Source organism: Aquarana catesbeiana, linkage group LG10 (assembly GCF_042186555.1).
Source record: "Aquarana catesbeiana isolate 2022-GZ linkage group LG10, ASM4218655v1, whole genome shotgun sequence".
NCBI classification, from domain to species: Eukaryota; Metazoa; Chordata; class Amphibia; order Anura; family Ranidae; genus Aquarana; species Aquarana catesbeiana.
The window spans coordinates 129737045-129750038 of record NC_133333.1 but is presented as its reverse complement, the minus strand read 5'-3'; the positions used below and the strand labels follow the sequence as shown (position 1 = coordinate 129750038).

General features: G+C 42.4%; 1 protein-coding gene across 9 annotated transcripts in view; it reads left to right on the top strand.

Annotated features, from left to right (window-relative positions):
• The window catches only part of LOC141110891 (epsin-1-like), a 157599-nt gene that overhangs the window by 101970 nt on the left and 42635 nt on the right, over positions 1 to 12994 (top strand). For all 9 annotated transcript variants that reach the window (XM_073602645.1, XM_073602643.1, XM_073602644.1 and 6 more), the window contains one exon: positions 4185 to 4340. In XM_073602645.1, the coding sequence (XP_073458746.1) occupies positions 4185 to 4340 (156 nt within the window). The remainder of the gene's footprint in view (positions 1 to 4184; positions 4341 to 12994) is intronic.

The window sequence follows — 12994 nt, the reverse complement described above, 5'->3', positions numbered from 1 at the left end:
TGCTTTACCTTTTTGGTGTTTATGAAACAGGTCCTCAGGATCACGGCTGATCTTTGGGGTGTACCAGTTTATAAAGCTGAGATAAGGAGCAGAGAACATGTTCTCCGCTCCTCCTCACAGCACACAACCGTTTTGTCACAAACAGCCAGTTTATGAAAGTGAGATCTGAAGAAAAATATCTCCCTTTCAGATTCACCAGCTCAGAGGGAGAGAAGCTGGTGTGATTAGAGGAAGGCTTATTTCTTCCTAATATCAGCACCAGTGGGTTAAAAATATTAACAAAAACATATATATTCCCACTGGTGCTGATACTAGGAAGAATAAGCCATATACAGTGGGGACGGAAAGTATTCAGACCCCCCCTTAAATTTTTCACTCTTTGTTATATTGCAGCCATTTTGCTAAAATCATTTAAGTTCATTTTTTTTCTCATTAATGTACACACAGCACCCCATATTGACAGAAAAACACAGAATTGTTGACATTTTTGCAGATTTATTAAAAAAGAAAAACTGAAATATCACATGGTCTTAAGTATTCAGACCCTTTGCTCAGTATTTAGTAGAAGCACCCTTTTGATCTAATACAGCCATGAGTCTTTTTGGGAAAGATGCAACAAGTTTTTCACACCTGGATTTGGGGATCCTCTGCCATTCCTCCTTGCAGATCCTCTCCAGTTCTGTCAGGTTGGATGGTAAATGTTGGTGGACAGCCATTTTTAGGTCTCTCCAGAGATGCTCATTTGGGTTTAAGTCAGGGCTCTGGCTGGGCCATTCAAGAACAGTCACGGAGTTGTTGTGAAGCCACTCCTTCGTTATTTTAGCTGTGTGCTTAGGGTCATTGTCTTGTTGGAAGGTAAACCTTCGGCCTAGTCTGAGGTCCTGAGCACTCTGGAGAAGGTTTTCCTCCAGGATATCCCTGTACTTGGCCACATTCATCTTTCCCTCGATTGCAACCAGTCGTCCTGTCCCTGCAGCTGAAAAACACCCCCACAGCATGATGCTGCCACCACCATGCTTCACTGTTGGGACTGTATTGGACAGGTGTTGAGCAGTGCCTGGTTTTCTCCACACATACTGCTTAGAACTTTTTGGCCTTAATTCTATCTTGGTCTCATCAGACCAGAGAATCTTATTTCTCACCATCTTGGAGTCCTTTAGGTGTTTTGTTTTTTTTATTTTTTTTTTTCGCAAACTCCATGCGGGCTTTCATGTGTCTTGCACTGAGGAGAGGCTTCCGTTGGGCCTTAAAGCCCCGACTGGTGGAGGGCTGCAGTGATGGTTGACTTTCTACAACTTTCTCCCATCTCCCGACTGCATTTCTGGAGCTCAGCCACAGTGATCTTTTGGGTTCTTCTTTAGAACCCAAAGATCTCTCTCACCAAGGCTCTTCTCCCCCAACAGCTCAGTTTGGCCAGACAGCCAGCTCTAGGAAGGGTTCTGGTCGTCCCAAACGTCTTCCATTTAAGGATTATGGAGGCCACTGTGCTCTTAGGAACCTTAAGTGCAGCATAACATTTTTTTGTAACCTTGGCCAGATCTGTGCCTTGCCACAGTTCTGTCTCTGAGCTCTTCAGGCAGTTCCTTTTTGACCTCATGATTCTCATTTGCTCTGACATGCACTGTGAGCTGTAAGGTCTTATATAGACAACTGTGCAGCTTTCCTAATCAAGTCCAATCAGTATAATCACAGCTGGACTCAAATGAAGGTGTAGAACCATCTCAAGGATGATCAGAAGAAATGGACAGCACCTTAGTTAAATATGAGTGTCACAGCAAAGGGTCTGAATACTTAGCACCATGCGATATTTCAGTTTTTCTTTTTTAATAAATCTGCAAAAATGTCAACAATTCTGTGTTTTTCTGTCAATATGGGGTGCTGTGTGTACATTAATGAGGAAAAAAATAAACTTAAATGATTTTAGCAAATGGCTGCAATATAACAAAGAGTGAAAAATTTAAGGGGGTCTGAATACTTTCCGTCCCCACTGTATATAATGTGTGTGTATGAATATAGATATTTAGTTATCGCGTGTCTGAACTGTAATTGCATGTTCTTTTAAACACCTTTTGAACTCGGCTGCACCGTAATCTCACAATTGTCTGTAATATAATTTTTAAAACTGGCAACTGGACTAGTCCTAGGGACCTTTTTCATCTCTGGTCAGCTTTGTAGGAAAATGTGAGTCAGTATTCGCCCAGGTTCATGCTGCTCCGACATGAATTGCGCGTCTTCCGATACGGCTTTGCCTTGCAACTTCAGTCTGACTTTGATCTGACTTAATGTGACCTTTTTACACTCTGTGGCATTCAAGTCAGACCAAAGTAGCGCAGGAAACTTTTCTAAAGTCTGACAGACTTGTGTCAGATCAGTTAAGATGGCTCTCATAGGGAAACCTTTAATTTCACATGTCATCTGAATTGTGCTCACAAGTCGGTTCCCATGTCGCACCAGTGTGAACTGGGCCTCAACTGCATAACCATGTCTTCTGTAAGGTAAATTTTCATAGGAGCTTTCTAATTTTCCTTGGAGCTTACAGTAGAATCGTAAAGGTTACATAAAGGAAAAGGGCAAAAGCAATTACTTTTTTGCTTCCTCATTTTGGAGGTTGAAACTTGTTGGTCCCATGCAAAGCTCTCAACTTGTGAGACCAGGCTAATCTTTTTTGGCTGGGTCATTGCCACATAACTTCGCAGATAATGAGAACTACATAGAGAAGTGGCCCCCCTGATTCCTGTGCCACTGCTGGTATAGTCATCAGGATCTTCTGACCAAGCAAACCTGCCACTATCATAAAGGAGTAGCTCACAGCCCATTTATGACTTGGATTTTATATGTTTCTTATACGTCTCTGGAAATGTTTAGATCTTCCCTCCTAAACTTGTTGCATTCAGCAAACTTGCTTTTGTGTCTGATTCCTGAACTCATTAGTAATTAAGCAGGGAGGCTACAGAATTGCAATGGCTTGTGATGCATTCTCTAATGGTTTATCTACAAATGTCTGTATTTAATGCAGAACCTATCCATTTGGAAGCAATTTAAAGCCCTAAGTGCAGCAAAATAAACACAAAAATCATCATAAGAGGAATTACTTAGTAGGATGTCACTTGTGCTGATGCCTCTTCTATTAGGTGAAATCCTGCTCTGTCCATATACCTAATCCCACCCCTGCCACCGCAATCAGGTTTTAATAGAACTCTTGAAGCTGTCACAGGCTTTCATTAGGAGTGCCTGACTATGCCTGTTCTTTCCACCCAGCTCCTCCATTCATAGACGCCGTACTACAGCTTCTATAAATGGAGAGGGTACGTGCATAATCAGGCATTCTTGATGAAACCCTGTGGCTGCTCTCACAGTTTTAATAACCCCCACTGCACTGGAAGATTGCAGGGGTGGGGGGACATGGGTGGAGGAGGATTTTACTTTACAGGTAAGGAATCCGCACAAGGGACACCTTCTACTGACTGTAAATTATGCCCCTTGTGCTAATTTTTGTGGTTTTATATTTTGGCCGCACTCAGGCTTCAAGGCACACAAAGTAATAGTGCAGTATATGCGTCCTGAAAATACACAGGGGGGGGGGGATTTACTAAAACTGAAGCAGACAGAGTTTGAAGCAGCTATACATAGTAACCAATCCATTTCTAGCTTCAGCTTTGAAAAATGAAAGTTGGAAGCTAATTGGTTGCCATGCACAGCTGCTCCAGATTCTGTTTGTACCAAACTTCGTAAATTTCCCTCACTGTACTTTACCTTGTGAGCCTTTAAACACCAGCATGATGGATCAGTACACTATTTACACAGTTAAGTCTAGAATAACAGCATATGCAGAAAGGGGCTAAAGATGGGGATTTTTCAATAAACTGCAATTCTGTTAGGCCTGGTCGGGTTTTTAATACATGTCTAAGACACAGGACATATTATGTCAGTCTCATTGGCCAGGATGTAATATGCTCTTTTTCATGTCTTTCTTGATCAGCCTTCCTGCTGATGAAGATTGACATTCCTTTATACTTTGGGAGTAGAAGTCTACAGTTGCTCTGTTTTTGCCAAAATCAGTCTGCAGGTATCAAGTAAGCAGTTGACCATTACCTATGATTTTTCTTGACTTGCATGTTTAGTAAGTGTGCCACTGATACTGGTTTTATTTACAGTCGTACAATTCTCTTCTTTTATGTTTAAAGGTGCCACAACTACTGGCGGTGTGCAGACCAAAGATCCTTGGTCCTCAAGTCCATCTATGGCAGCTAAACAAACTACGGACCCTTGGGCTCCTGCTGCAACATTTCCTGATCCATGGGGGGGGTCACCTTCTAAACCAAGTACCAATGGGACCATAGGTAGGTTACTTTGGTGGGTATTGATGGTGGAAGGAAGTAGTTAGCCTGCAAAAATCTCCCTTTTTTTTTATTTTTTTCCCTCCAAAATGAGACAAAACTTAAATTTGAATGCAGTTTTTTTCCAACCTAAAAAAAAAAAATTGTTTCAAAAGAGGCTCTGGTAGAGTCTTTCCACACATCAGCAGTTGTCTTCAAAGTATGTTATAATAGAAGGTGGTAAAAGTTGTTCCCAAATAATGGCTTCCTGTTGCGGTTTATACATTGTTTTTTTTTTTGTTTTTTTTTGTTTTTTTTTATTTCCTTCCTGTCATCTGAGACAGCAGCTGACGGAAGGAAAAGTAGGTACGTAGTAAGGAGGTATAGGGTAAAGAGCCGGCAACCTGTCCTTCCAAAAAAGTCACTTTATTACATCGAGTGGTGTGTACAAAGTACAGCGGCTAGCGCATTTCGGCAATATGCCTTAATCCTAGACAAAAAAATCCCCTAAGGACACGTAATATAAATAAACTTTGGGCATTGCAATTTTCTTAGTAACATAGTTAGGTTGGAATAAAGACCTATTCTATAGATGCCACAAAAAAGGATGCGATTTGACTAATTTAACCACAGCCTAGAAAAACTGGACTTCATAGGCTCAATATAAGAGACCACACACGATTATAAAACCTAATACATTTATTTTTATACATTAAAACACATGGATAAAATGCCCTAACAAGTTCCATTACTGAGAGGAATGCCCTACTACAGATGCCTGAAGTTAAAGCATGTACAGAATATGGAATGTAGATGTAGAATCTGTGTACTTTCGGTCACCCGGTCGACGCTTCGCCAATTCTGGCTTCCTCAGAACCCAATATATAACCCAATACCCAATATTAAACAATCAATGACAAAATATAATAAATAACAATCATATTATTATCTATATGTAAATGTGCTCACATTATTAGCGGATCACAGGGCATCTAGTTGCAATGCCGGCCAGGCAGAGGGACAGCAGAACCCAACCACACACAGGGGGCACCGCCAGAGACAGCATGTAGGTGCAAAAGGATCTAGAATGGCAAATTGTGACCGTTCAGAAAGAGAAGGTCACCTCAAATAAGCACAATCGGTAAATGGGCATACTTCCAAGAGCACTAGCAGAGGCAGCAGGCTATAAAGTAGCATAGATCGCATAGACAATTAGATCGCTAGATGATATTCATTCTTTAGTATACATATTCTGTAGAGCTTATCCAAAAAACAAAGGTAGATGTATTGGTTAGTGTGCAATGGGCATCTCTTTTGAATGATAACCCAAGGCTCCATTCTCCTTATAGCCATAAGATCTGCAGGGGCACAGCAGCACCCCCAGGAGTGATAAAACTGCAACATGCATGAACCATGTCCGAGGCTAAAACTGTATAAACAGTTTTAACCTCATGTTACTAAGGATTTTAACCTGTGCAGCCATTTTTTTTTTTTTTTTTTTTTTTTTTTTTTTTTCAGCTTAACATCGGCATATTGCCTGAGGGCCAACAAAAGTGTAAATCGCTCATTATTTTGATATTAAAGTAATCTCTCCAGTTCAGCCATAATGGGAGTCAGAGATAGATGTCATGCAGAGAATGGCCCCTCTCTACTCAAATTGTGTGCCACCAAGACCTTGCCATAGTGTTTGACTGAATTGTCTGATATACAGATGTGGTCCATTTTGCAGTAAACACGTCTCAGTCTTTTGTTAGGAAAATACAACAATTGGCAAGTTGTGTTTTTTTTTTTTTTTTTTTTTTTTTTTTTTGCTACTTTTTCAGTATCTGTCGATCTCTACCAATGATAATTTTTTTTGATTTCTGGAAAACACTTTTTATTTACCCCTAAGAAGTGTGATTGCTAGAGCTGATAATTTAGCGGTATTTAAAGCTCTTTGTGTATAGCCACCCTAAGTGAGACCGAGATGAGTGACTATGTTGGATAGAATAAAGCCTTTAACAATTCAGAAGGCAAAATTCATATAGGAAAATGAGATGCTACTCTTGACAGGGTATAATTTTAACTCCCATATCCTAAACAGGAAGTGAGAGGAAATGCTTCCAAAGTAAGGGAGTCCCCAGTTGTCACCAGAACTGGTGCCCCCATTGGAAGATTTCCCTTATGTTCCTTTTCTGGGGACCATCACTTTCTGCAGTAACGGTACACATGACAAATCGAGGGGGTGAACAGACAGCAATAAAAACCCGACAGATGTTCTAATCCCTCTCAGTTCTATTCAAAGCTAAAAAAAAAAAGTCTTTTATGCTTACAAATCACCTTTTATTTATCTGTCATGCGGTGAACCTTGTGATTGCATGAACAGTGACAGGTTCCTTTTACTGAGACATCTGGGGTCTATTAGACCCCAGATCTCTCCTCTGCCCTTTAAAGCATCTAATCAAACCGAGATAACCACTTCAATCCGAGGATCTTTCCCCAGCATATAGCGCACCGCCTATATATTAAATAAACAAACATGTAGAAGTACAATCATACGAAGTCCTAAACTAAATTAAATCTGAAATTTAAATGGTACAAAGTCCATAAGTGTAAAGAAGTCCACAGTGTATTTAATGGTGATGAAAATTATTTTAATGCTAATAATCTTGATAATTTTGTACAAACGGTGCTCAGATAGCCAGTTGCCAACTTCAAGTGGATTCAAGGCTTACCAGAGTGAATGGCTAACATTTTACAGTAGCATGAATGCCTGGGTGAAAAAGTAATCAAATCTGCTCAAGTGGATTCAAAACTCACCAGAACAGGCTACCATTACAGCAGCATATATGCCTGGGTATGTATGGAGTCCAACAGGGATCATTGTGGTATAATTTGGAGTACCGTAATTCTTTTCATCACCATTAAATACACTGTGGACTTATTTGCACCATTTAATTTCATATTTATTTAGTTTTGTGGTTTCATATGATTGCACTTCTATATGTCTATTGGTGCTGCACTAGTTTACATTTTTAGATTTGGGAGCAAGATCTACTACTGTCTTAGCAGCCTTGTTTTCATATTTTAGTTTTCTATCACAGCTCAGATTCGGGTACATTTAACCCCTTAGCGCCCTGCCCCCGTCCTCTGCCTATGTGCATTAATCTCTTAGCACCAAGTCTTCAGAGCATGTGCAATACCCCCTCATTGATTGGTGCACCACGCCCGATATTATAATCCTCTTCACAGTGAGACTGGCCCTTTTCCTATTTAAATATCCAGCTACAACGCTCTGCCCTGTTTCCCATGTTCCATGTCCCCCAGCACTTTCCCCACTTTTCCTGGACTGCATGACATGGTCCTGGCTAATAACTTGATTCAATTTTGGTGACTCCTTTTCAACATCCGTTGCTCCAATTCCAATGTCTGTGGTGCAGCTGTCATGATCGCCACATCTCCACTGTCCCAGGATAACCTGTTTCAGTTTTATTGGTCTTATCAGTTTTATTTTATCCATTCAAAATGCCACTGCACTGTAATTCTGTTTTGTAAAAGGCATGCCATGTAAGGGAGGGCTATATCCCGTCAGATTTTTACATTTTTTTTTTTTTTGCCATTTCTGTCCAATTGGGGAGATTTAACTTCGCTTCCTTTCCCACTGCCAAAACAGGAAGTGAGAGCAAATCCCTGAAAATTAAGGGAATCCCTAGATAACTAGAACTAGTGTCCCCTTAGGACGATTTCCCCTCTAATTCTATGGGTAACCCAAACTTTGGTATTTTCTTTTACTTTCACTTTCAGTGATCATGGCAAATAAAACAAATGGAGAGAGTGAATCTCCCTAACAGGGGCACAAAAAAGCATGATAGACCTGATGAGGGTTCTAATCCATTTTCACGCAAATCCAAAACTATATAAAAAGCTTTGCCTTAAGACCCCTTTCACACAGTGGCTGCGGCCGCGTTGGCACTAAAGCGCCTCTCATTTTAGTGGCGCTTTAGCACTGTTTAAGCAGCGCTTTTCAGCTGCTAGCAGGGCGCTTTTAACCCCAAAGAAGTTTTGCGGCACTTTTAAGGCACTGCACATTCATTCCAATGGGCAGGGGCATTTTGGGAGCACTGTATACAGCGCTCTCAACCCCCCAAAGATGCTGCTGGCAGGACTTTTTTTTTCCCGTCCCACAAGCGCACCGCCCCAGTGTGATAAGGCACACTAGAATGAATGAGAGGTGGTTTTCAGGCACTTGGCAGAGGCCATTTCCAGCGCTAAAACGCCTGAAAACAAGCCCCAATGTGAAAGGGATCTTATACATTAAAGACTACTATAGATAGGCAGCTCCTGGATGTCTGTCAGTCCTCGTACTAGTCTTCTAACAGTTTTTCCTGAGTTGCTGCCCTATCAAGTTGGACACATGAGTAAAGAAATGAATGAAAATGTAAACCTATTTAGCTGACCACATCCTCAAGTGTGGTCAAGCCCCAGCCTAATCTGTGCCACTCTGAAAGAACCAAAAATGATTCCATCACACAAGGATCACCAGGTCTCTGTTTTTTGACAGGGGGTACCTTTTTCTAGAAAATGAAGAGTGATCTCTCTGTATTTCTCCTAATCCCTTTCCCCCTGTAAATATAAAAAAAATAAAAATAAAGTTGTAGGTATTATACAAGAACATGATTTATTTGTGCAGTTTATTTAGCTGCCTGATTTCCGATTCCTAGTGATCTGTTTTGGAAAGGGAATTCCTATTTGCACAAATTCTTGGAAATTAGGCACATCAAGTCAGTTGAGGTTCATCATGTAGGTCAGTAGTCGTTCAGTGTGGACGTACCACATCATACGATACACACCCACATATCTGTTGTATACTGCAATCGAATCACTCATGCTGGCCATGTGATCTGTTTTTTATCAGAAATGCAGAGCTTTTTTTTAACCACTTCAGTTCTGGAAGGTTTTACCCCCTTCCGGACCAGGCTATTTTTCGCGATGCTGCACTGCGTTGTTTTAACTGACAATTGCGCAATCGTGCAGCACTGTACCCAAACAAAATTGATATCCTTCCCACCCCTCCACCCCCACATAAAAAGCGTTCTTTTGGTGGCATTTGAACACCTCTGGTTTTTTATTTTTTGCGCTATGAACAAAAAAGACCGACAATTTTGGAAAAAAAAAAAGTTTACTTTCGGCTATAAAACCTATCCAATAAATGCAAAAAATCTAAATTATACCTCAGGTTAGGCCAATCTGTATTCTGCTACATGTTTTTGGAAAAAAATCACTTTAAGCGTATTGATTGATTGGTTGATTGATTGGTTTGCGCAAACGGTGTAGTGTCTACAAACTATGGGATAGATTTATGGACTATTTATTTTTTTTATTTTTATTTTTTACTAGTGATGGCGGCAATCAGCATTTGTTAGCGGGACTGCGACATTATAGCAGACAAATCTGACACTAAATTACACTTTTTGGGGACCAGTGACACCAATAGTGATCGGTGCTAAACAAATGCACTGTTCCACTGTGGGGGATGATTGCACTATAGGAAGACCAAGATCTGTGTTCCTCCTTGGCAGGAACACAAGATCTCCATCTTCCTTACTAGCAGAATGGCGATTTGGCTTGTTTACCTCTCTCCAAACCCGCTGATTTGGCTCCGGCTGTGTCAAATCGCAGCGGGAGCAGGGCTCCGGCGACCCGCGCCCAAGAGCCCTTCAAAAATCACATACAGGTACATGATTTTGCGCTTAGAGGAACTATGGTCCAAAATAAAAAAATCAATATGTGATGTAATCTTTTAAACCTCTCACTGACTGTGTTTCAAATAACAGTAAGGATATTGAGATATCTACCTTTTCCCCTGCAGCTGAAAGCTCTTATGTTCACTTCCTTGAGCAAAAAATTTTGAAGATTATACATCGGACTAAACTTATAAATTCATATTTCTTTATCGTACATCACAGAACACCGAGCCACAGTAAATACTGTATGGGTTATATGGCACCTTAAGGTGATGGACACTGGCACACCCTAGACAGAAAGTTAAATTCCCTAAATAACCTCTCCCCTTACCGGGTGTACCTCAGTTTTTTTCGCCAGTGTCTTAGGTGTTGGTCAAATGTGCTGTGCTGAGCTCCGCTGGAACATTCCTTGCTGGGGCAAGCTATGCAACCGGATCGATTCAAAGTGTCTTTTTTTTTTTTTCCAGGCCGACTTGAATGGTACCCGGGCCTAGTGTCGGAAGAAACAGGGTTTTGCTTGTAACGCTTCTCTTTTTAGAGAGCTGGACCCTGGGATCCAGTATTTGTTTGTTTTTTTTCAGCCATATTTCCTGGCGGGGTGCTTTACAGGCCCAGGAGTGTGGATCCCCCGATTAAAAAGGGGCCCCAGTTCCCGAAGGTTTTTTAACAGAGCCCACCGTGCGTGGTGAAGCTTGGGTCTGGTTACCACAGAACCCTGCAGCTGGGTAAGGTAAGGGAGATTCCTTAGGAATTTTTCTAATTCTTGTGGGTTTTCTCCTTTAAGTAAATGTTGTCATGCCTGTAGTCGTTACCGAGGGCTGTCATGATTCCATGCTTGTCAGTCTCGCTCTGTCACAAGTTGCACTCTTCCTCCAGCCCAAGTCCCAGGTAAGACGTGGGAAGGGGGGGGGGTTTCTTTTTTTGAATGTGTCCCCCCCCCCCTCCCCACCTGGACAGCTTCTCTCCAGGAGGGAAAGGGAGCATGGCTCAGTCGGAGGTATACCGTGCCGCTCCCGCAGCCATTACGGCGGTTCCCCCATCCAGCAGCTCTCCTCCACCCCAGCCCACCTCCACATGCGACCTGGGCAGATCGGAGCCCTGCTCACGCGGGAAAACAGTCTTTTGAAAAAGATGAGGGGATGATGGGTGGTCGGAGGAAGCGGGCGGGGCTTAGCGGCGTCAGCGTGGTTCAGTGCCCACAACACCGGCTGTGTAAGCTATAAAGTGCACGTTTTTCAGGTGCATACAGCTGAAGGAGGGACACAGAGCAGACGGGTGGCATATGAATGTGGGTGACACAGGCATTCCCAGGGCACGTTTACTTTACTATTGCTGAGCAGTGGGTGCATTTTTTGGGTAGTACTTCTGCGTTTGTGCTCAGCACTATGACCAAAGGGGGTGGTACAAATACCACTAAAAACAAGGGCACAAAGTAGTCACCCTCAGGCCCTAAGGACCCTCCCTCTGCAACACCACCTCCCCCTGAAAGATCTAGGAAGGCTGGTCAGAGTGAGCCATCAGGGTTGTCGGGGGCTGCCATTGCTTCCGACACTTCAGCCCCTGTCTATATAACTGAGGAGGTTTGTTGCCTCTGATTTGAGGAAAGGTTAGCGGCTTTAATCGCATCTTTACAGAGTGGAAGAAAGCGCATTAGGTCCCCTTCTACCACCCAGGATCCACGATCGGAGGAACAGAGGGAGGATGAATCCCCCTCAGCTGGCTGTAAAGAGACTGATGACTCCTCTTCTGAGGAATCAAGTGGGGATGGACCTCCTTCAGCTTCACAAGCTGAGAAGTTCATGGTGCATTCTCTTACTGAAATGGTCCGTTCCACATTTAAGCTACCCTTAACTGAGTCCGTTGAAGAGCACACTTCTTGCTTGGGTTCACTAAAGCCTCCTCAAGCTTTGTGTGCCTTTCCTGTACATTCATTGCTGGAAAAACTTATGTATTCTGAGTGAGATCACCCAAATAAGCATTTTTCCCTCCTAAAAAGTTTTTTCAACAGTTTATCCTATGGAGGAAAAGTTTACTAAGATGTGGAGTATACCAGAAATTGACGCTGCTATATCCTCTGTGAATAAAAGTTTGACTTGTCCAGTTGACAATGCGCAAATGCTTAAGAAATCCAACTGATAAAAAATTGGAATTCCTGTTGAAAAACATTTTTTCCCTGGCAGGTTCAGTAGACAAACCTGCAGTGGTGGCAATAGGGGTATGGCAATCCTTGAGAGACAATTGAAACAGGTGCTCAAGGTTTTCCCTGAACAGCAGGCCCAGGAGTTAGCCGAGCTGCCAGCGGCTTTGTGTTTTGCAATTGACGCAATAAGAGATTCTATTCTTTAAACCTCTTGCCTTACGCTTGGGTTGGCGCATATGCGTAGAATCCTATGGTTGAAAAGTTGGTCAGCCGAAGCTCCATGCAAAAAGCTCCTTGCTGGATTTCTTTTCCGTGGTGAAAAGCTGTTTGGGGATGATTTGGACAAATATATCCAAAAAATACGTGGAAAAAGTACCCTTTTGCCAGTTAAGAAAAAAAGTAAACGTCCCTCATTTAAACGGGCTCTTTCTCCAGTGCCAGGGGCATCAGCCTCCAGGCAGTCCCGACGGCCTCCACCATCAGGTTCAAGAGGTAAACCTCAGGGACAAAACAAGTCCTGATGGAGGAAACCATCAGAACACTAAAGCCTCTTTATGAAGGGGCGCCCCCGCTCGTTCGAGTTGGGGGGGGAGATTTCTGCAGTTCTCAAGGGTCCGGCAGTAAGAATTTCGAGACAGATGGGTGGTCTCCACAGTAGCTCTAGGTTACAAACTAGAGTTCCAAGTATTCCCATCTCGTTTCCTCAGGTCACATGTCCCCAAAGATCCAGAGAAAAAAGTCTTTCTATCGTTAGACCGCCTTTTGTCACAAAAAGTGATCATGGTGTTCCCCATGGAAGAGCAGGGGTTGGTTTT